Source organism: Ascaphus truei, chromosome 7 (genome assembly GCF_040206685.1).
Source record: "Ascaphus truei isolate aAscTru1 chromosome 7, aAscTru1.hap1, whole genome shotgun sequence".
NCBI classification, from domain to species: Eukaryota; Metazoa; Chordata; class Amphibia; order Anura; family Ascaphidae; genus Ascaphus; species Ascaphus truei.
Window position 1 is genome coordinate 49,174,340 of NC_134489.1, and position 24,463 is coordinate 49,198,802.

At 42.5% G+C, this 24,463-nt stretch overlaps 1 protein-coding gene across 1 annotated transcript in view; it reads left to right on the top strand.

The window, feature by feature from the left end:
* Positions 1-24,463, top strand: part of DNAH7 (dynein axonemal heavy chain 7) — a 330,067-nt gene that overhangs the window by 285,869 nt on the left and 19,735 nt on the right. The window contains exons 58-59 of the mRNA XM_075610041.1: positions 3,816-3,953; positions 22,016-22,246. Coding sequence (XP_075466156.1) covers positions 3,816-3,953; positions 22,016-22,246 — 369 coding nt within the window. The remainder of the gene's footprint in view (positions 1-3,815; positions 3,954-22,015; positions 22,247-24,463) is intronic.

Consider the following 24,463-nt stretch of genomic DNA (forward strand, 5'->3'; position numbering starts at 1 on the left):
GATCTCCTCAAGCTCCCCCTCCTCCGTAGGGCGTCGCAACAGCGCGGCACTTCAGGGAATATCTCACCACAGCCCGGTCTAACAAAGTCAGCCCGCTCCCTGTCTTCTCCCTCACGAAGTTCAGCACTGCAGTACTCTCACAGTCACGATCCTCCTTCACCATACAAGTCACCCTACATGTTTCGAGGCGTGGCTTCTTCATCAGGGGTGTAGGTTGACTTGTATGGTGCAAGGAGGATCGTGACTGTGAGAGTACTGCAGTGTGAGGGAGAAGACAGGGAGCGGGCTGACTTTGTTAGACCGGGCTGTGGTGAGATCATCCCTGAAGTGCCGCGCTGTTGCGACACCCTACGGAGGTGGGGGAGCTTGAGGAGATCACGTGGTGACGCAGTCTGAAGCTGTCACGTGACACGGAAGGGCACTCCAACCCTTGGGGGGGCGGAAGCAGGCAGCGGACGCGCTGTAGCAGCTGGCATAGTATCCCCACGCAAAGACAACCCTGCACAACTCCAGCACACATCTGTGGATTACCACATACTGCCTAAACTGACCGGATGTTTGTGAGTGTATTGTTGATTGATTTTTTCCTGTGATTTTAACCTAGTAAAATTTTATTTGCAACAGGAAGTGTGCGCTTTCTATTCTTCTCATCCTTTACAATAGGTGACGCCACCATAATCTCGATACACAAAGCTGGATGCTTTGGTGTCATTCTTGACTACTCACTCTCCTTCATCCCACCCTACAGTACCTCTCCAAATCATGTCGTTTGCACCTTTTCAATATTGCTAAAATAAAGTAATTCTGGAAGTCACTACATTGGCTTCCCATACCTTACAGAGTCAAATAAAAGACAATTGCACTATCCTACAGATTTAGCAGCCATTATTTCTCTTGTTGGTGTGTTGCAGTGGGACACACACAACACGCAAGTGGGAGCAGATGCCATTGTATTGGCATTAGATGCGCATAAAAAAGGGCATGGCTATACACTTTGCAATTAGGACTTGTATAGGAAACCTCGGTCGTAGCGAGACCTGTAATATAGCCTACAACATCAGATAATACCTGTTGCTCAGCCTCGCGGTGCATGGCAGCAACAAGAGCAGAGCAAGACACACACCAGGACAGGTGCAGCAACCAGACCACACACAGTGCCACTCCGCAGCAGCTCATGCTTCTTTCCAGCATCCCATGGCCCTTTTCATATACTTTATATAATACACAATGCGGGAATTTAACCCCTGATGCTTCATATGCTAGTGCAATTCTCTAACTGCTACACCACAAGGTGTTGTGATGATTGTAACTCTTTAAACAACCTTAACATATACTGCACAATGAATTAGAATACACCATCAAAACAACCATAGGGTTGTTTAAAGGGGATAACCTTCCATCCACACTGTGGTGTAGTGCTTAGAGCTAGTGGACTGGTATATGAAAGATCAAGGGTTCAATTCCTGCATGATGTATTATATAAAGTATATAATAATATATAAATTATAATACATCATGCAGGAATTGAACCTCTATACTTCATATGCTAGTGCAATTCTCTAACTGCTACCACAGTATGGTGTGATGAAGCTGACTCTTTAAACAAACTTAACATACACTGCATAGTGCAGTCAATCACCCAATTAGAATACACCATCCAAACAACCATAGGGTTGTTTAAAGAGGATATTTTTCCATCCACACTGTGGTGTAGTGCTTAGAGCAGTGGACTGGTATATGAAACGATCAAGGGTTCAATTCCTGCATGGTGTTCTATAATAATATAATAATAAATGTCAAATGACGCCGAGTGGCCATTTTGAAAGGAGCTGCAGGGGAAAAACTAAAATTTGCAGGAGAAGAATGCCGGATAGCTACTTGCCACAGGTGACTGGGCAAGTGCATTTTTTGAGCCATACAGTAAATGTATATATATCCCTAAAGACACCTTTTCAAGGAGATGTATCAAATACTCTCCTGACTTTTTTCTTTGACATTCATCCTAGAATTACATATTTAGAGTCCTGATGTTTACTGCAAAACCCTTGCTAAGAAACTCACAAACAGTACCCTTATGTCTCCACTCCCCTTCTTCTAGATTGTAAGCTCCTTGGGGCAGGTACCTCCTTATTGTCTCAATGTTTCTTCTCATATATGTAGTATTTTATCATACAATGTTATTGATCTCCCTTCGCCATTGTACTGTGCTGTGGAATATGTTGATGCCATACAAATAAAAGATAATAATAAATCAGTAGGGATCTCTGTTTGACCTTTACGAATAACCACCTATGGATGTTGGTTTCATGTTATAATATGATAAGTTTTGATGCTATCACATGCAATGCACCATTATAGTCCATTGGGGGTAAAGATTAGAGTCATTGATTACCAGCACATCGTTAAATATCAATTCTTAATTTAATGTAACAGACTAAATTCCATCTGCTCTGCTTAAAGTGAATTGTAATTGTAAGTATCACAGGCTGGATTGTATTGATGAATTTATATCCTGAATTATTGTGCTGATTCTTAGTTATTTGAGCAACCTATGGATTTCTGGCCTAATCTATTGCCAAAGATAGTCCAACACAATTAAAACCTAAAGGCACTTGGCACTACACATATAACATTTTATTTGGGCTTAAAATGTACCCATACACCTGTGGCTAGTGTTCACAGAAGTACTGTATGCAGGCTTGCTTATTGACCTGAAAAGTCTAAATGATACTTGTAATGATTCCAATTTTTAGAAAATAGAGAAAATCATGAGCACATTTGCATGCCTTCCATATTTACCCAAAACCTGCTTTATTTCCATGACATAGTCATGTCATACAGTGGTTAAACTGCAGACACAAATTCTTGGTAATGACATGCAAATGAATATGCGTAGTATGTCACTTTCAGCTTACTCACTATTTAACCCTTTTGTTGCTGGAAGTCCAGTACTGCCACCAGGCTTCTGGGATCGTGAATATAGCGGTTAACACATGACCGACCATGAACATCATAAGGACCGACAGAATGCCAGCCATTATGACATCCAGGGAATGTCATAAATGCAGTTGTAGGGTTAAATTTGGATATTTATCCTTTGTACGTTTATAACACTATCACTGCTTTCATACTGTAGAAGACAAGCACAAATGTGATGACGTTCACTGTGTACATTTTAAAAAGTCACGTGTTGCTACCAGTGTCAATTACCGTATTTCCTTGATTGTAAGACAGACCATTGATGTAATAACAATTTTCGGGGAAAAAAGAAACTACATTAAATGGCTATTTCGCACATGTGCAGGCAATGACAACTTAAATGAATGCACCTTCAGTCTGCCACAGGGCAACAGCAACCTCCTGCTCAACACTAAGGGCGTTGCGCTAGGGTTGGCAGCATCGCCTTCTAGGAACATCATTCTGCAATGTAGGAGATCACGTGATCTTCACTTGACTTACATTAGTGGTCATATTGGTACAGGAACCATACCCGTTTTTCAATGACATAGATTGTAAGACGCATCTTGATTTCAGAAATGGTAAAATGTAAGGGGAAAAAGTGCATCTTAGAATCGAGGAAATACGGTATTCATAAACATACATTACAAGACTCCAGCATGGTATTTTATCAATAATCCTTCATAAAATAATAGTCGATAACAGAGCAAAATAGTCATACAGGTGTGCCCTGCTGTCATTGTTATGTCAAATGTTGCATACAAAAAATCTAATAAGACAAAGAAGTAGATTTAGCAAGCTGATGGCTGAGAGTAAAACACTGACCCTTTTTGACATTGCACCTTTTATTCTTTCAGTACAACCACTATATTGAGTATACAAAGACCCTTCCACTGAACCCATCCCCTGAGATCTTTGGGATGAATGCTAATGCCGATATCACTAAGGATCAGTCAGAAACTCAGCAACTTTTTGACAATATTCTTCTTACTCAGGTATAAGAACTTTCACAATGTTTTTCCTTTATAAGTATGTATGTCGAAGTAGCTTGATTTTTGCAGCTGTACTAAAATAAAAAACTGAAAGTAATGACTGATGGTTAGTTTTCTAAAAAAGCTGTAATTTGCATTCTCAAAGTACAATAATGGCAGCAATATGTATAAATCGGTGCAATCTGGATGATTGGTGTGTGTTTTACAGAAATCGGAAGGATTTTCAGCTTTGTGAATTTGCACGTGTGTGACCAGCTGCACATGTAACTAAAATATGGATCTTGTTAATTGTTTCTTATATTTGGTGATTATCACCTAGGAATAGAGGGTAATGCCTTCTATGCCAGATATATTTAATGCGAAGAAAGGAAAACTGCCGTTCTAGATGCAAAATATTATGATATTGCATTATATCCTCCACTAGCTTTTGCTATTACCCATCGCCAATTACTAATCCAAGTGGAGCAAAATTGGAGCAAAACACCTTGAACGCAAAGTTGAAATGCTATTGGAGCAATACTTCAGTTTTCAACCCTTAATACTCCTGCAGTGTGTTTGTGTGGGCTGCAGTATGTGTGTTTGTGTATAGAGGTGGGGTGTGTGTGCGTGTGTATTAGTAGAGCTTTAGTGTATTTACAATTTAATTTTAATAAGCAAGTACAGTAAAATTACAAAAGAAAATGTAGAATATCATGTTTATAATAATCAATATAACTATACAAAAGTGTCTATATTGTTTATGAAAAAACATATATGCCTATAATAGTAATAATCTGCTAAGAACAGGGCAGTACTGGTCAAAAATGCCCTGGCTGGAAGAGTTGAAAGCCCGAGACAAAGCCGAGGGACTTTAACCCAGCTGGGCTATTATTGACCAGTAATGCCGTGTTCTTCGTGGATTTTTAGTTAAGTATACGCTCTTCAGCCAGGGCATTTTTAGCCAGTAATGCTCTGTTCTTCAGGGATTATTATTTAAATAGTGTGTCTCGCATTATGTCTGTTTTACCTAAAAGTGCCGTTACTCCCATCCAGACCCTGAAATGAGGGGAGAGTCTCCCATTTCTACAACTCATATTTGAGGGTCTGAATTGGAGTAATGCCACCTTTAGGTATGACCTAACAGCAAGTTAAATCCCTGTGTTAACTATAAGGAAGCTCTCTGGATAGGCGTTGCTAGGGGGAACGCCTCTTTTGCATATGTAGCCCCCTCTGGGATTCCCCTCGGCCCCTTTGTGGTTCCCCGCTCACCTCCGTGATAGCGAGGGAACCAGTGGCACAGGCGCAGGAGGTTGTGGTGGGGGCTGCGGGCGGGCGCATGACCAGAACACTCCGGCACCTGACTAAGGAGGGCGCCGCCATCTTGGATATGCATACACAAGCATGATAGGGAGTTGCGCATGTGCAGTGTCCCATAGTTGCGGTGGCCATCTTGGTACTCCCCTCGTGCATGTGCAGAACAGTCTACAGCAGCAGCTATTGCATCAAGTACTCCGCAGGGGAACTACAATCCCCAGCAGCCCCTGGGGCTGCTAGACACATGGGCTGCAGCAGCCAATCTCACAGCTGGATTCCCCTGCAACCAGATAGATACTTTTGGTGCGCCAGGGACCACGCCAGTCGGAGCTGGGATAAGGAAAGTGTAGGTTATGTGTGCAGGTGTCTGTGGCACCTGCACTAGGCCAGATACCCCCTATTAGGCCCAGCTAGGCCCCGACTCCCTTCAGCTGGTGGTTGCTGCAGGGACAGGCCCATAGATAGGGACACTGCCCGTGTAGTACCTGTGTGAAGGATACAGACAGGACACAGCTGTATCCTGTCCTCAGATGGTCTGGGACCAGACACCTACGACCACAGAGACTCTTAAAAGGTGGTACAATCCACACGGGACCCAATGTAGAGGTGGAGTCTTCGCGGTTACTTACTCTGGATCCGTGGACCCCATCTGACAACATCAGCGTGCCCGGGTGTGGGACCACCCGGCAGGTACCCTCCTCCACAAAGTCTCCCTGCCTTTGCCCAGCTTACAAACCGACCTGAGACAGATACCGGGTTCACAAAAGCCTGTGTGGTGGACGCTAAATTGGATACCGACATCCAGTGGAGTACCCTCCTGGTTGAATGTCGCTGTGACATTACGGTGGTCAATGCCCCGCAGTTCTTACAGCTCCCTGACGCCCCACCAGGTGGGAGTCCACTTATCTACTCTAGACTGGGCACCAGAACAGAGGCCACCTGAGCTGCCCCAAGCGTAGAGGAGTGTCAGACGCCCCTAACCGTCTCTCCCCCAGGGAGCGATGCCGGCAGCCGCCGGTCCGTATTAAGCTGCCACAGTGCCTGCGGTTCAGGTGAAGCTCAGTTATTCATGGAGGCCTTGCAAAAACTTACTGAGAAGATAAGTCAGCTGGCCCTGATCCCGCCCTACCACAAGTTGAGGCCTTCTCTGGGACATGACCCACACCTGTGGGAATAGGGGTGTTTGGAGAATGGCGGGACCATGCCGTTCAAGTTCTGTCAGAGTGGACGTGCACGGACGCGGTTAAGAGACTTGTGAGGTGTCTACGGCCACCGGCTTCCAACCTCTTACAGCTGTACCGCGAAGACCATGCAGAGGCCGAGGTTAATGAACTTACATGCCAAGGCCTATGGACAGAAGGACGACCCAAGTGCGTTGCTGGTGCAATTCTTTGCCCTCAAACAGAAGGAGGGGAAAGACTTATCCGATTTCCTACGCCGGCTACAAATGATGTTGTAGACCCTGACCAACAAGAAGGTCATCCAGAAGGCCGACGCCCGGCTAGGCTAAAAGCTGGTGCCAGAAGTGCGGGAATAGTCCTCCAAGATTCCTGGAAGGATTAAAGTATTCATCCAAAATATCTCCCCATATCCCATGGCCTTTGATCAGGGGCGAAGATTGGGGCGAATATACCATGTCACCCCCGTGGAAACTATGCTTCATGAACACCGCTGTGGGGTCAGAGCATCCAGCCGAGCTGCCTTTCAGCTTCGGAGACTCAACCCTGCCGGCCGAGTGGAAAGATCAACTAATGGCCAGATTGGAAGAACGCCGGGCTGTATTCTCCACAGGTGAGATGGACGTGGGCTGCTGCCGAAATGCCGAACACACTATCTGGCTCAGTGACACCACTCCCTTCCGCCAACGGTCTCGTCACATCGCCCTCGGGATGTGGACGATGTAAGGGACGTCTTACAAGAGATGGAGACTGCTGGGGTGGTGACCGAATCCGTGAAGTCCCTACACCTCGCCCATCGTGGTCGTGAGAAAGAAGAATGGGTCGGTTAGATTGTGTGTCGACTACCGGACACTGAACAATCGCACCGTCCCCGATCAGTACACTCTTCAGTGTCCTGGACTTTAGGTCCGGGTACTACCAGGTACCGATTGTAATGGTGAAGGGGTTAACCAGGCTCACTAATAAAGGTTCAGCCCACTTGGCTACCCCTGATCTGTGTGTTGAGGTCCTAGAGTGTCAGCTCTTGGACTCAGATGTCCTAAATGCATTACTGTGACTGTGTGCAAATTAAGCGACATTAAAGATTTCTGTGTGTTCTGCCTTTCCTGGGATGCTGGGACCAGGAGATTTATAGGCTGTAAGTTTCAGGGTGGGTTTGTCAGAGAAAGTCTTTACAGAATGTGGCTATGTATCAGGGTTCCAGAGTTATGGGATACCCCAGGAATTGGATCCGGGAATCGAGTGAGATTCTCGGATCCAGCCAAGCACATTGCTCCGGCCAAACTCTGACTCTGAAAATGCTATTACGACTCACCGCCAGGAAAGCTGCTGCAGCAGCTGCCAGACAAGGTGACCGGGCATGAAGGGGTTAATGTAGACATGCGATCGCCCACGGGGTCCCTAGTAGACAGAGGGGTCCCCAGTATAAAGAGTGGTACCCAGATACATGCCCAGATACCCTGCACCTAGTATAGGGGTACAGGGGGCACTCCAGCTAAGTGAAAAAGCTGAGAGTGGTTACGTGTGGGTAAAAGTTTTTAAAGTTATTTTTCTAAAGTGTGCCAAGTATGAGGCTAGTGAGTGTAGGTACTATATACACTCACTCCATCCCTGACACCAGAACAGAGACTTATATATTTTAACCACACATAAGACAGGACACAGTATATTTTATTAAAGAATTATATTTAATAGGTATAAGGTACTGGTAACCTGTAAATGAACTGTGGGGTTTCCAAGTCATGGATTCCAGGCAGACCAGATGGCTACCAAGCTTGGTGCCTATGGGTCTGTGAGGAGTCAGGATTTGAAAGCCTCAGGGATGCCAAGGTGTTAGAACAGGAGGGATAGTGCAGTTCTGCTTGAGTACCCACATCCTGGGCTACCACAGGGCTATCCGGCCACCATTTGCCAGAGCCCAGACTCTCTGGAGCCTGGACAGCGGATGGGCTCAGTATGCAAAGAGGCAGAGGTGCCAGGTTGGCGCATGCCCCTCTACAGACTGAGGAAAGGTGCCCTCCCGGCTTTACAATACCAGAAAATCGGTGATTGGCTGGCAGGAAAAGTCCCACGCTCTGATATGCTGTAGATATTAGGGAAGGAGACACTGAAACCCATAAGGGGACTTGCAGCCAATCAGGAGCGCAGATTCCAAGCGCCAAACCAACAGCGGCAAATTCAAAGATGCTCTGTACTGAATAGACGCGAGTCGGCTTCAAGGATTTTCAACTCAGAAAAGTTTTTAAGTCCTGCTTTTGAGAACGTTGCGGTCGCGTTTGGCATTGCATGCCGAAATCAGTCCCAGGACTTTCGTGAGTACCTACCGGTCAAGGAAAAGTGCTCCTACAGAGGTCATTTTTGCGAATTTCATTCTAAGGATAGTTTTATTCATTAACCCCGTTCCCGTTAACACTGTAAATTGTGTTACATTGTGTATATGTCTTTTCCTGAAATAAATTCCAATTTATTTTACCTCCTTCCTTTGCTCAATCAATGATCCCGGTATAAAAAGGTGTTAATAAACCTGGTCTTCCGTGACACCGATGAGTGCTGAAGACCAGGAGAAGACTACCTTCATTGGTTTCCTGGGCTTCTATCAATTTACGCGTGTGTCCCAAGGCATCTGTGGAGGTCCCACGACCTTTCAGCGTCTAATGGAGAAGACCATCGGTGACATGAATCCCCGGGAATCCTTGGTCCACTCGTGGAAGATATCATCGTCTTTGGTAAGACCTTGGAGGAAAATGAAGAACGGCTGTTAAAAGAACTGGACCATCTGAGTCAAGAAAGTCTGAAACTGTCCCTTGACAAGTGCTGATTCTGCCACACTTCGTGTCCGCCGATGGGATTGCCACTGATCCGGCCAAGGTGGAAGCTGTGGTGAACTGGCTGCAATGTGGGAACATTATGGAGTTGCGCTCTTTCCTCGGTTTCTGTGGTTACTATCGACGCTTTGTGGAGGGGTATTCAAGCAAGGCCAAGCCCCTCAACAATATCCTCAAAATATACCCCAAGGACACAGGGGAAAGACCACCTCTGCTCAGCAACCGTTCGATGATAAATGGACGACCGACTGCGAGTGGGTCTTCCTTGGCCTGAAGAAAAGCTTAACGGAGGCACCCGTCCAAGCTTATGCTGATCTGGAACAGCCCTACATTCTTCCTGTAGACACAAGTCTCAATGGATTAGGTGCAGTCCTGCACCAAAAGTATCCGACTGGCCTCCTACCAGTGGCCTATGTCAGCCGCAGTCTGACCCCCAGCGAGCAAAATTATCCGGTACATAAGCTAGAGTTTCTCACTCTCAAGTGGGCAATCGTGGATAAACTCCATGATTACCTTTATGGCGTCAGTTTCGAAGTGAGGACAGATAACAATCCGTTAACATACATATTAACATCAGCCAAGTTGGATGCTACCGGCCACCGATGGCTGGCGGCTCTATCGAACTACAAGTTCACCCTGAAATATAAACCTAAGACCTCTGAATATCGGAGCGGATGCCCTATCCTGAAGACCTGAACTGAGCACCACTCCAAATGATGACCTCTGGGAGCAGATCCCTGGACCAGGGATGCGAGCTATGTGCAACACAGCAGCTGTCATAGAAGATAGTGTCTTTCTCAGAGTTGAGGGTCGCAGATTCCTTAGGATGCAACTCCAAAGCCATCCCCGCTGCTTACTTTGACCCTGAAGGGATGAATATCACTCACGACAAGATCATTAGATGGAAGAACATGATACAATATCAGATACGGGATCCAGTAGCCGGCATTATCCGACAGGCCATTCAGAAAAACAAGCCTGAAATCCTGAAAGGTGCTCCCAGCGACATAGTCGCCATACTAAAATACATCAATTTGAGATCAATAACAGTCTACTCTATCGGGTGTTACAGTACCACAACCAACCGGATAGAAAGCGACTGGTTCTGCCCAGAACCTACAACATATGGTCCTGAAAGCTCTGCACAACGACCATGGCCAAGTAGGCGTAGAAAAGACCTTCGGACTGTTGCGCGACCGGTTCTTCTGGCCACGGATGAGAGAGGCAGTAGAACAACACTGCCGGTGATGCTCACGGTGCATCCAGCGCAAGACCCTCCCTACTCGAGCCGCACCAATGGCTCACTTGAAGAGTTCGGGACCCATGGATTTGGTGTGCATGGATTTTCTATGCATTGAACCCGATGCCCGAGGCATCGGCAACGTGTTGGTCATCACAAACCATTACACACGACACGCTCAAGCCTTCCCCACCAAAATCAGAAGGCAATCACGGTGGTGAAGATCCTGTGGGCGCGGTAATTCATCCATTATGGCCTACCTAACCGCCTTCATTCAGATCAAGGCTGGGACTTTGAGAGGAAACTGATCCGGGAGTTACTCAAGCCCCAAACAACCTCGTACCACTCCGAGGGAGACCCTCTGCCGGAGCTATTTAACAGGACACTATTAGACATGTTTGGTAACCTGAAAGGCGCTCAGAAAACAGCAGTGGAGCAAGCATGTGGAGACCCTGGTACATGCGTAAAACTATACACGCCATGAGTCTACGGGATTCTCCCAATACTTCTTTATGTTTGGGCGAGAAGCCGGGCTGCCTGTGGATGTGCGACTGAGGGTGTCAGCAGACGGAATACACAACGCGACGCACTTCAAATTTGTGCAAAGGCTCCAGGAAAGTTACCTACTCTGGATCCGTGGATCCCATCTGAGAACATCAGTGCGCCCGGGTGTGGCAGTTTAGATCCCGTGCAGGTGGAGGTGCTGTCACCCATCGGATCAGGTACACCCCAGGCTCCCAGCAGTGGAGGTTCAAGCCTCCTGTGAGCCACAGGTAACGCACCACACACACCGTAGCCGCCATATCTCCCAGGGAGTTGGGGAAAGTGCGCTACACATATCATTAGCACTAATGGCCGTTATACTTAACACAATGCCCTTTTCAGCTGAAATCTGGACTTTACGTTGCTATTGAGCTTTGAAGATGCATGTTAGCATCTAACAAGTTGTTACATTAGATGAATGCCTTGTTAAATCAATAATGGACCTCTGTGGGTCTGGACCTTAATGCTGGGTGGTTGTAAATCCACTCCATTAGTAATATAATCAGATTTATGCATGCAGTCACGTCATGGGACCAGTTAGGAAAGAAGGTTAGATATGGAAACATAATGGCAGATATGTGAGCAGTAAACACTTATGTTTACAATGCTTACTAACCCAGATTAAAAAAAATATGCATACTTGTCACAATAAAGAACAAACAGTGTCAATAACCCAATTTAAACTAATTAAACATATCACTGTCATTAGTTTTCATTTGTATAATTTCATTATTTATTATATACATAACGTACATTATAAAGACCATTTACAAGTAGACACAGGATTAATACCACAGGCTGATGGGTTCCCCAGATGGTCCCCACGGGTGGCCGCAGGCCCCACAGTGCACACGGGGGGTTCCCACAGATGCCTTTGGTTGGTCCCCGCTAGGCTCCGTGGACCTCCAGGTGGTCCCCGCGGGTGCCCGTGGGCCCCAACAGAGTCCATGGGTGGTCCCTGTGGGTGTCTGGGGGTCCCTGGGTCACCCCCATGGGTGTCTGGGGGCCCCCAGGTGGTTACTACGGGTGTCTGGGGGGCCTCAGGTGGTCCCCGTGGCCCCCACAGCTGTGGGGCCCCCGGTTCCTCCCCACAGGTGTCCGTGGGTCCTTGGGTAGTCCCAGTAGGTCCCCACTGGCCTATGATTCCTGTATTAAAAAAAATAAACATGGCCTACATTTCAATAAATACACCCCCCCCTACACCAAACACATACATATGCATACATATATATATATATATATATAAGGGGCAAAATAACTATTATCCAGATATGGATAATAGATTATTTGCCCATTATTAAACACAACATTAGCCAGCATAATGTAAATAAAAACCGTTCTACTTACCCCTGCCAATGTTAAAGTTGTCCTCGTCAGCATACTGCAGGTCCATGTCCTCCAGAAAACATACACAATAAATACAATCTAATGACCCCTAGCCCCTTAATTACTATAGCAGTTATTAACCGCTAAAGTGATTAAGGGTTAACCCAACCTGCCCCGATACCCACCCATGAGGCCTAACCACCCACCCCGACCCACTATACCCATTGATTGTTATAGTAGTACATCTTATCCATATAATAAGGGCATAAGATACTATAGCAGTCAATGGTCACTAATACAGACCCCGGTAGGATTAACACAGCAGGGACCCCTGCTGTGTTAATCCAATATACCATTATGTCTGCAACGGAACATCTCTCAACACCACGCGGCATAACGCAAGATTTACCCAGGTAAATGTTTGAATAACGGCCGCTGTATCTCATACTGTTCTTATTGATGGAATCATATACAACCAGGGAGTTAGAGTAAGTTATTTTAACTACTGTCCTTTTAATTGTGAGATAAAAATAAAACAAGAATTATCAACTGGGAAATGTATGCATTTCAGCTGTTTGAAAACTACAGTTAATTTTTCATGTAATTATTTTTCACAGTTTAATGTATATTACTGACATGTTTAAAACTCTATTATTTATATAGAAGTAAGACATCATTAAAGCATAATGATCAGGTTATTGCATATTATTATATCAGGCACACACTTGCAATCTAATTTTTAGTGCCATTAACTTGGAGATGCTGGGTTATACTGTATTTACTAAGCAGTGCTAATCCATAAAACACCATCCAGCACAGTTTCTTAAATATGGCCCTTATGGAGTATCACTTCCTAGTAAATGTGGGTCAAATTTTTCAAGGTCACAAGCAGATGACACCGATTCCAAATGATTTCTCCAGTTTTAAAGACAATTATGTTACCAGAAACCGTTCAATCATCAGTTGACAATTCTGAAACATATCCCTGATTATTTTGTACCAAATTATACATTTCTAAAAATGAAAATGTTGCTGACAAGAAATACTTAACTTTGCTGGATTTTAGGGAATTTTAACAATAAATGTAGTGAAAGATCTGGTTTCGCTTACCATTTTACATTAGTACTAGCTGATATACCCAGCGTTGCCCGGGATTTAATTTTCCTGCTCCCCCTTGCTTTCTGCACCCCCCCCCCTTCACAGCTGCGTGTCCCCCCCCCCACGTTCACATGTCCGATTTCCCCCCCTCCCCTTCACAGCTCCATTCCCCCCCCCCATCCACAGCTGTGATTTCCCCCCTTCACATCTCCAATTCCCCCCCTCCCCCGCCTTCATAGCTCGGCGGCGGCGGGTCACTGAGGGGGGCGGCGTTGATTTCAGCTCTGTGGTCACCAAGTTCCTGAGATACTTAACTCCAAAAGGTACCCCCGGTATCATCCCTTGCTGGGGAAACTGGAGGTTTTTAAATTTCCTGCGGCACATGGGCACATGGGAAGCTTGGCTCAGGTGCCATGGGAGATTTAAGAACCAAAAAGCACTGGCAGCACCTACGGAGGTAAGTATCTTGGGAACCAGAGCCTAAATAAATGCGGTGTAGCTATGGAGACCACCTGCTTCCCACCTATCCTGAAAAAAGCGCGGGGGGGGGGGGGGGGGCAGCATTTAACTTGAAATGCTCTTTTAAGTTAACAAATAATGATGTCTCAAGGAATCGGCCTAAATGACACAAAAGCAGAACTGTTTTACAAATCTGACAACTGTATCATTATCAAGTGTTTTGCTTATAGTAGAATCTATAGCTGTAGCTGTGCCATATGGATGTCCTTGTCTAGTATATTTACAGCTCCTGAGTAACTCTACTTTTTTATTGACAAACTAGGGGTCCCATTTACTATATACATTTTTTTTTAAAAGCATATATATTGTAAAAATATATTTTCTTCAATGTTACATAAATTTAGATTTTTTTTTAGACAAACACTGTACAGCTACTGTTTTAAAGACACTTTGACCACTGGATTTTATACCATCATACTGTATAAATATGACCAAAAATGTGACCAACTCTATCCATTACTAGAGATGTGCAAAAAAATTCCAGAATGCTCTGTGAATGTTTTCACAAATAAAAAGTTGAAAAGGAATTTCAACTTACTTAAGGCATAATGTTAAATATTAAGTGAACTTCATCCAGTTTTAAGAAAAAAAAAAAAGTTTTTTGAATTGGGATTTTTTTTTTACGAATGTTGGAATTTTTACCAATATGAATATTTGAAAATTGCCAAGACTGTGAATGGGCAATAATGTTTCTCTATCTATTCTTACTCATAAAGGTATAGATGTTTCAATCATAAATCTACTGTGATTTATATTGTAAAGATGCAGTGATATCAGTGATATCAGTCACAAATTCTAATTAAATGTAATATATGTGAGAAGCCCACATATGTATGAAAAAATAACTGATACTATAATATATTGAACCCGCAAATTATTGGTAGCTGATATATTAAAGTGTATGTGCTACTTTTTCACACACCTTTGTTCTGGTTTTTTATATTTATGGTCCATGCAGTAGTGTCAAAATAGGAGAAATTTTGTATCCTGCAATAATACAATGGCTTTTTGCTCTAAAACTTTCTAACCTGTATTGAACTTAGTTTTACAATTGTACAATGACTGAGACAGAATATGCTCCAAAAAATACATAGGAGTAATATTGTAGAAATAAATAGAAAGCAACTGAGGAAAAGCACATATTTCATTGCATAGATTTTATACAAAGCCATAAGCGCTGCTCTATTAACACAAATCAAATTACATTTGTATATGCCATACAAATAGCAGATTTTATGCTGAATCCTGAATCTATTAATGTCGTTGTATAATTATGTCTTAACATAGTACAGTGGTTAAAGCAACTGGTGTATTAACAATAACTCTATTACATTACAATGTGAAATTGTGCTTTCTTTCACAGTGTACAATGTAGGGTTTGGGAAATCTTTCTGTTACATATTTATCTTGATATGGTTATGGTCTTGTCGTTAAAATATGTATCAAACCTTTGTATTGGTCTCCAGGGAATTGGTTTTCTTTATAACCTATTTAACTTCATTGAATGTTTTTGATTCTATTTGGGTCTTTGTGTTATTGGTTTTCATATGTAAATCACCTTGTTACAGTATGTTTATCCACTGTCTATGCACTTTCAAGGCCAGAATTCTAAATGACAACAGAAAAATATTTCTATATGTTTTTTATATACATAATTCTCAATTTTGCAAGTTCACCCAAAATATAGGATTGTCGAACCTTATAGTTTATGGGAGTGCTGTTGTAGTGTGACTTTGTCTAAGAGCAAAAGTAGAAATGTACATATGTCTAGATTCTCAACTATTTTTTTTTTTTTACCTTTAATGATGCTTAAAACCCAGCACTACAAATATCATTAATCTATGTATATTTCATATTTTAAAAGAGGGAGCTTTAGTTACATATATTTTCCAAAAGATAACCCTACAATCTCCCCAAGGCAATCCCCAAAGGGTAGGCCCCACCATAACAATAAATATTTACCTTATTACCTGAACTTCCCCTGCTTCTCTCTTTCATATTTATTGATGATAATATAATACCTATTTTATATAGAGCTTTTCTTCCAAAGCGCAATGCCAATATAGCGAGCAGTACACAACACTGTACATATTATTTTACTGTCCCTGACCCAACAAGCTAACAAACTTTTCATGCCTAAGGCCTAGGACATAGTAAAATCAGCGTCGCTGAGGCGGGCTGAGCCGCGCTGAACAGATGCACAAAGCCCCTGCATCTGTAATCAGCGCGGCTATAGTTTCTCCCTCCGCATGCGTGCTGATGCGTGCGGAGGCTGAGAAAATCAGAAGAGACAGGAGACTTTGAAATTTTGCCGCTTGGGGGAGCAGAGGAGCGGTCACGTGACCGACCGCTCCCATCCATTGGGGCTGCAGCCTTTTTTTCCCCTACTGTGTCGGTGGATAGCAGAGCCACCAGACCAGCACAGCACAGAGCCAGCACAGAGGTGTGTGTGTGTGTGTGTGTGTGTGTATGTGTATGTCTGTGTCTGTCTGTGTGTATGTGTGTGTCTGTGTCTGTCTGTGTGTATGTCTGTGTGTGTGTGTATGTGTGTGTATGTATGTGTGTGTGATGTGTGAGTGTGTATGTGTGTGAGGTGTGAGTGTGAATATATTTATTAAAGTTGCACAATGTTAATAAATAATTTATTCTCACAACATGTCTTTTATTTTTTATTTTTGAAATATTATATAATATACACGCACACACACACACATATACACACACACAGGTTCCCCAGTGACACACAAACACACAGACCACTTCAAAGAGACACACACACACACACACACACACACTGACAGCTACCAAGTGACACACACACACAGTGATACCCGCCTCCCAAGCGCGCTTGCTGTCTCCTCTGCCAGGACAGTAAAAAGCTCTTGGTAGAGCGAGCGGCAGCAAGCAACAGCGAGCAGCAGCACAAAAGTGTTTACTATGTCCCAGGCCTAAGACTCAGGGATATGAACTGACATGCCTAAGGTCAAAAAGAGCTAATACCAGGATTTGAACAAAGCTTTATGGGTATAACAAACACTTGCCTACCAATTAGTGGGTCAACTGTAAACTGGGGATTTGAAGGGATGTGTGTTGGTTTAATTTTGGACATAACACAATATATGCTCAAAACTAATACTTACATTATGATAATGTAAAAAGTAATTTTTTTAAGTATAAACAAAAAGTGAATATGACTTGTGATTAACATATATATATATATATGTATGCAGGGGTGTTCCTCACAGCAGTGGTGCAGCCGCAGTGCCTTGAGAAAGGTCAACCTGTGAGGACCGAAACGTTGGCATTTGTGCCACCTACTCTAATACAATCTTTTTGAAAATTACCTCTGAGTGCTGTCTCGTTCCTACTGCGTTGCTGCGGCTGCACAACTGCTGTGAGGAACACCCCTGCCTGTTAACTACTGCTAAAGGACATGCACCTACCTTTTACTGCATACACGTGAGTGCCAACTTCTCTCCATTGACATATATATATGTATATAATGTGTATATATATATATATATACAGTGTTCGACAAACCTATACATTTGCTCGCCCCGGGCGAGTGGATTTAACCCCCGGGCGACTAAATATTGGCCCAAGCAGCACACGTTTGGTACTAGGTGGCGAGTAGATTTTTTTGTGTGGCGAGTAGATTTTTTGGTGATTTGTCAACCACTGTATATATATATATATATATATATATATATATATATATATATATATATATATATATATATATATATATATATATATATAAAAACAAATCAGCGCTGGAAATGGCACTAAGTGAATTAATAAGTGATAATATTATAATAATATCGTGTAAAGAATATCAGGCACTGGTCAGGAGAATGTAACATAGGATGCAGCTCTAAAAAGATATGCCTATCCTAAAGAATTGAAAAAAAAAGAAAAAAGCGCAATTCCATGTAGCTGTTAAAAATGTGGGGAAAATATAATAAAGGCAATGAAGGTTGGTTACTGATCGTACAAATGACACAAATACAGAAATAGCATAACAATAAAACAATATATCAATATATATGTGAATAAAAAATAGAGGAACAAATCAATGTCCAAAACTGTGTCCAGAGATTCTATTGTGAGGGAGTAGCACTCGATTGAAATAAAGCACTTATTGCCCGACAGGATGGTGATTGAAGCAACAGTGGGGAGTAGCGTGACTCTGATAAATAACAAATGTGAAGGTAGATATAGCCGTGATAAGCTGTGGGATGTTTCTTCTTAATAGGATCCAAGGGAAAGGCAGAGGGGGGTATGGGAACGGTCGCACCAGATGAGTGTAAACGCGATGAACCCCAAGGGGTGTCTGCGTCCCTCCGTCAGCTGTGCTGCCAATCTGCGACGCAAGTATACTGTGTTGCTGATCAGGGTAACACTAGAGACTCTGTCCTGTCTCCTGTATAACCCTGTCACGATAGCCAGATTCCTCCAAACAAGGGTTGATGCAGCAGATAGATCTTTAACTGCTGTACTGTTGTGTTGAATCCCACCACACTTAAGCTGACACCTTCCTCTCAGATGCCGGTATCAACCAGACTGCTGTTCACCACTTCTCACTCCCCACTCCTCTCATGTACTCGGCTCTCCTCCCACAATCAGCTGGTGGACACAGTGACGTAACCTACGCATTTCGTCAGCTGTTGCGCCGACTTCTACAGGGTTGTGACCTAGGGAGTAGGTGATGGACTTAAATAGTGCTCATTAAAACCTAATAGGTTAATTGAGGAGGATTATTACATTTTGCCCACATTTTTAATAGCTAAATGGGATTGCGTTTTTTTCTTTTTTTCAATATATATATATATATATATATATATAAAGCAAGCAGTCAGCACTCTAATGTAAGGCAAAAGGCAGTTGCTAGTCCCATAGGGATCCACATATCATACGAACCAGCCCAAAGACCAGTAAAGAGACAGCAACCAACGAGGGGTAATCCAAAATAGTCTGTATTGAAATGAACAGATACACGAAAGCCAACGTTTCGGTCTCACAGGGAGACCTTCCTCAGGGCCGTGTAAATAAATATAACACAGGTTATTATACTGTGAATAATCAAAAACAGGTGTTGTTCAAAATGGTGTCTATCACATATGTAAGTGATTACAACATATATAGTGAAAAACCTGTGTTGTTATGAGATTCTGCTGCAGTTTAATTAGGATGGCTAAACATCCTAAAAGGCTAATAGAAAAAAAGAAGAAAACGGCGTAAAAAATCTCAGTGTAGTAGATACATTATATTGTGATATTCAAACATCGGGTAAATATTGCACGTACATGATAGTAAAATCAAATAGGCATGACATGTTATGGACATTTTACCAACGTGGCAAAGACAGCTGGTTCCCACACTGAGCGACGATTCCCACAGGATGCAACCAAATTGGAGGTCCTGGATGTCTTCTCAATGGGTAGTCAGTTCCTGATGTCCCCGGTATCCGTCCACGATTGTCCGCGCTTCTGCGGGTTCGAGCGCCACTGTAGGGGTCCTTCCACGCTGACGGCTTATGCCGATTACACTTGCCAAACTCAGGTGGCAGCTGATGACGTCACTGGCTGTGTCACTGAGTAAGCGACCCACCGGTATGCAGTCAAAAAGTCTAATTGCCACAAGCTTGTAAGGCGGTAACATTGTATCTGGAGTACCAAAAACGTGCAGAGATTGCACCCTAATTCCTACTCGTTTCGTAGTTAAAAACTACTTCTTCAGGAAATATCGATTCTTCATTTTGGTGGTTTATATACCCCACGGGTTCCCTGTGATTGGACAAGCAAGGGGGTTGGGGGGGGGGGGGAGTATGCGACTCCAATGACAGTAAAACATTCTGCAGCTGATCTAATCTATAAGACATATACTAGTTAAAAACCTCAAACTTTAATACAATATATAAAATAAAAAACATAGTTTGTATCAGACTACTATGAACAATCAATACATATATGATTGAAATGGATTTAATAAAAAATTCCAAGCTCTTAAATGAAAGAGAAAACAGTTATACACAACATAAAATACTATCACGTATACTTTTCATATACAGCTGCAGTGGCCGTTATTCTAAAAGTTCGCCCCGTTTACCGCTTGGAATACCCGTCATGGCGCGTGATGTTTTCCAACCATACCGCCTTAAGACGCGAGTGCGGCGAGGGCAGAAAATTGCATTTTAGAGTTCTGCTTTTTAAACACCTTAAATTGACACAGTAGCACAGTACTGTACACATTACAATTCATTCATTTCATTGCACCCAAAGAAACACAATCCATGAAATTTAACAAAGCAATCACGATAAGCGCGGGTGCCTGGGTCGATTGGTCGCGTTCATGCTGCGTGGAGTACAGCAGAGCACACGGAATCGGCGCCGTGAAGTTTTAGAATAACAGCCGCTGCAGCTGTATGTATTGATTGTTAATAGTAGTAATTTACTAACTATGTATTTAATTTTATATATTGTATTAAAGTGTTAAGTTTTTAACTAGTATATGTCTTATAGATTAGATCAGCTGCGGAATGTTTTACTGTGATTGGAGTCGCATACTCCCCCCCCCCCTCTTCCCGCTTGTCCAATCACAGGGAACCCGCCCACGGGGTATATAAACTGCACCAAAATGAAGCATCCATACTCCCTGAAGAAGTCGTTTTTAACTACGAAACGCATAGGAATTAGGGTGCAATCTCTGCACGGATTTGGTACTCCAGATACAGTGTTACTGCCTTACAAGCTTGCGGCAATTAGAATTTTTGACTGCATAACGCTGGTCGCTTACTCAGTGACACAGCCTGTAACGTCATCATCTGCCATCTGAGTTTAGCAAGTGTAATCAGCATAAGCCGTCAGTGTGGAAGGACACCTACAGTAGTGCTCGAGCCAGCAGAAGCACGGACAAATGTAGGTGGATACCGGGGACATCGGGAACTAACTACCCATTGAGATGTCCATGGCCTCCATTTCGGTTGCAGCCTGTGGGAATCACATTTATATGATTACAACATGTATTGCTACTGTGAAGCGCTATGTACATTTATGGCGCTATATAAATAAACAAAAAGAACGATTCCTGCGCTCCTACCAATTAGGCTAAGATAAAATAATATTCTCATGAAAAAGGGTATTAGGTTAAACCCTTTGGCCAAAGCATTTGTAAGCCTGCATGCCACGTCAAGGCAACCCGTTTAATGCAGGTATCTGCTTTGGCCAAAGGGTTTAACCAAATACCCCTTTTCATGAGAATATAAATACTATGATGTACGTGCTATACTTACCCACTGTTTGAATATCACAATATAATTTATCTACTACACTGATATTTTTTGCGTTGTTTTCTTCTTTATTTCCTTTATTTACCTCCTGGGAAGGGCAGGGCAATGCAATTACTTGAGTGTATGTGGTTTTAGCATGAATCAGTGGTCAAAGTATTGCTAATCAGAATTGTTTTGCATTTTGTTTTTACTTGATATTTTTGTATTAATTTTTTTTAAAGCAGGACCTGCTCAGGGGACAAGGTACTAACATTATATGGGTTTACTCATGTAGGCTTTTGGGGGGATTTCTGCATGGTAGTAAAGAATACCTTTGTTTTTTTTATTTGCAACCACAATTACATTTATATCTTAGACAAGCATGTGCTATGTTCTTTGTTCAAGAAAATGGGATTTAATTTAGAATCAATTATCTCTGCTTTTATAACAAATATTATATAAATATTTATTTTAAATATGGTTTGAATAGATTTGCTCTATTTTTAATATGTTGACATTTCATTTTAAAACCAGTCACAATACTACTACTTTGTTATGCTATTTTAACCATTGGTATAAATTAAGCCCATGAACCTATATATTCAAAACCAGTACCTTACTTGCTCTGCCATTCTACCTCCTTATAGATAAAATGCTATTCCTCATTTTCTTGGAAAAATAGATATAAGTACATTAGAAATAGCTCTACATTAGCTAGAAACGCATATCGTCAGTTAGTAATATTAGTTGATATTAATCATATTGGTTGTTGATAGTCACGGACTTCAGGTGATGGCGCAAAATCTTCAGATGAAATGGTTTATGAAGTTGCTGCAGATATCTTGAGCAAACTCCCTGGGAATTTTGATACAGAGGCTGCAATGAGGAGATATCCAACCACCTACACCCAAAGTATGAACACCGTGCTTGTGCAAGAACTGGGCCGATTTAACAAGCTACTGCTCACCATAAGAGATTCTTGCATCAACATACAGAAAGCAATAAAGGTATGTAGAAATTTGTAAATATTGTACAAACTATACAGAATCAGATATATTGTAGAATGCGTATAGATACCGGGGACATCTGTTTTCTAACCTTTCCCTGAAGGCTGTGACCTATATGGGACTAACATTTCAAAACCCCACAGATTTCTTCTTTAAGTGTATAATGAAGAAACCTGGTTTGAGAGCTCAGTAAACTATAATTTCATTTATGAAGAATTCTCATGTTGTGCCCCTATAAGGTATCACAATCTACAATGAATATACAATACCAGTGCAGCTTCTGTCGCAAGACTTATTCACACAAGTTATATCTGGGAAATCTGTTTTGTTTTGTGCGGTTTGAGGACTGCATTGCCCTTATTGGAAAATAGAAATAATTGACCCCTATTCAGTATGCTACAAAGTCATCTTGTCATGGAAATTTAAGGCCTCATGCATTTGAACAGGACTTCCAGCTTCCCTGAGAAGGAAAGGATCTTAAACCAGGATATTGAATAGGGGCCATAGAACGATCTTGCAAGTTGGTTTGAAAAAGCAGAAAGCAGGATGGATACCTCAGTACCTCCATGGTCAAATCCAGAGGGTTCCTCACACACCGGCGGGGGGAGGGAAGGTCACGTTCTGGTTTCAACAAGTAACTCATACATACATAGTTGAGAGCTTCAGTGTTACTCGCCTGGTACACTCAATCAACAGAATAGTTTAACAGAGTTAAGATATTGTGAAAGAGATAGCATACACAAGCGCTAACACTAAATTGTGCTCTATAGTGATTAAATGGTGATGATCGAATAGTGATAAAACACAAAAACAAGTGTTAAAATGTTACGAAATAAGTAGGAAGTCTCTTCATTGGAACAATGTTCTGTAGCCTAAAAAACCTGGGTTTCTTAAAAAAAACAAAACAAAAAACTATGGAAAATTGCTGGGCGTGCGTAGGTTCCCTTGGGCGTAGGTTGTGGATCTGGGTAATATGCGGAAACAAGAAAAAAGAAAGAACATACTGTATAGTGTAATATGTTTAACATAAATGGCACACATTTTCGGTAGGACTTATGATGTTTACTGTACACTCACATTTTCGCTATCTTGAGCTTTGTGCATGAAATATAAGTGATGCAGAATAAATGGTCACTCAGCCTTATCCTTACTTCAGGTCTGCATCACAGGAAGGGAGACAAAAAACAGAACAAAGCAAACCGCACAGTCTCTCTGTTCATACTTAGAAATAGAGCATGAATAAAGATGGATACTCACATTTCCATTGTGTTGTTTCAAAGCATATAAGTGGTATTAATTTTCTTCTATATGTTATTGCTCCATGGATATTTTCTTCTTGGATGGAGTGCCCTCAGGATAAGCCGTAAAGCCAAAGGTAACTGGCAATGCAAAGTATTTCAATGTAATTACTAATCTCCCTTAGGGTGTGCTTAATTGGTCTTGACCCTCACTGATGTACCCCCAGGGTGATCAATGTAGTCAAAAATATGTGGATAAAAATGAATCTTTTAATATAAATTAACAGTAGAAAAAACAAAGTTAAAAATTATTCGGACTGGGAATCCCTAAAAGGAATGAACCAGTCCTGGTGATAGTGCTTGCACTCCGGTTATGGAGGAGGGGAGATACTCTGGTGGGGTACAGCAGCTTTCAAACACATAGCTGCTCTCTGCGAGTGTGTGTGAAGCAATCCCTTGCCAGTCCTGAGCTGATGACATCACCACTGCAACTCCATCAATCGGAACCCACTCCTGCCCTTCACAACGCAAATAGAAACACCCTTCGGTTGTCAGAGGGACCTTCATCAGGGTTATCACAACTACAGTAAAAAACAGAGAAAATACTGTGCGCTACTATCTAACCCAAAATTTAGAATATAAATATAGTGCAGTGACTAAACCACATAAATAAGTGACCAAGAAATAAATCACAATAACCACAGTGAGGGTGTATATATGAAGAAATTATATCACATAACCGTGTATTTGTAGAGGCGTCTGCTGCTATAAACACAGGGGGTGGCTCAGCACCCCCCACACTCTAAGAAATGGAAACAAAAGAAACAGCGCACAACGCCAAATAGTGAAGCAAGTAATGCTATATATTAGTAATTACAGGGTAATAAATCTGCGTACATCAAAACAGTGGAATAGGTGCATTTAGTGTGTTTCACACAAGTTACCACTCAGCAACTGTTGTCAGAAGAGTCTGCAGCTT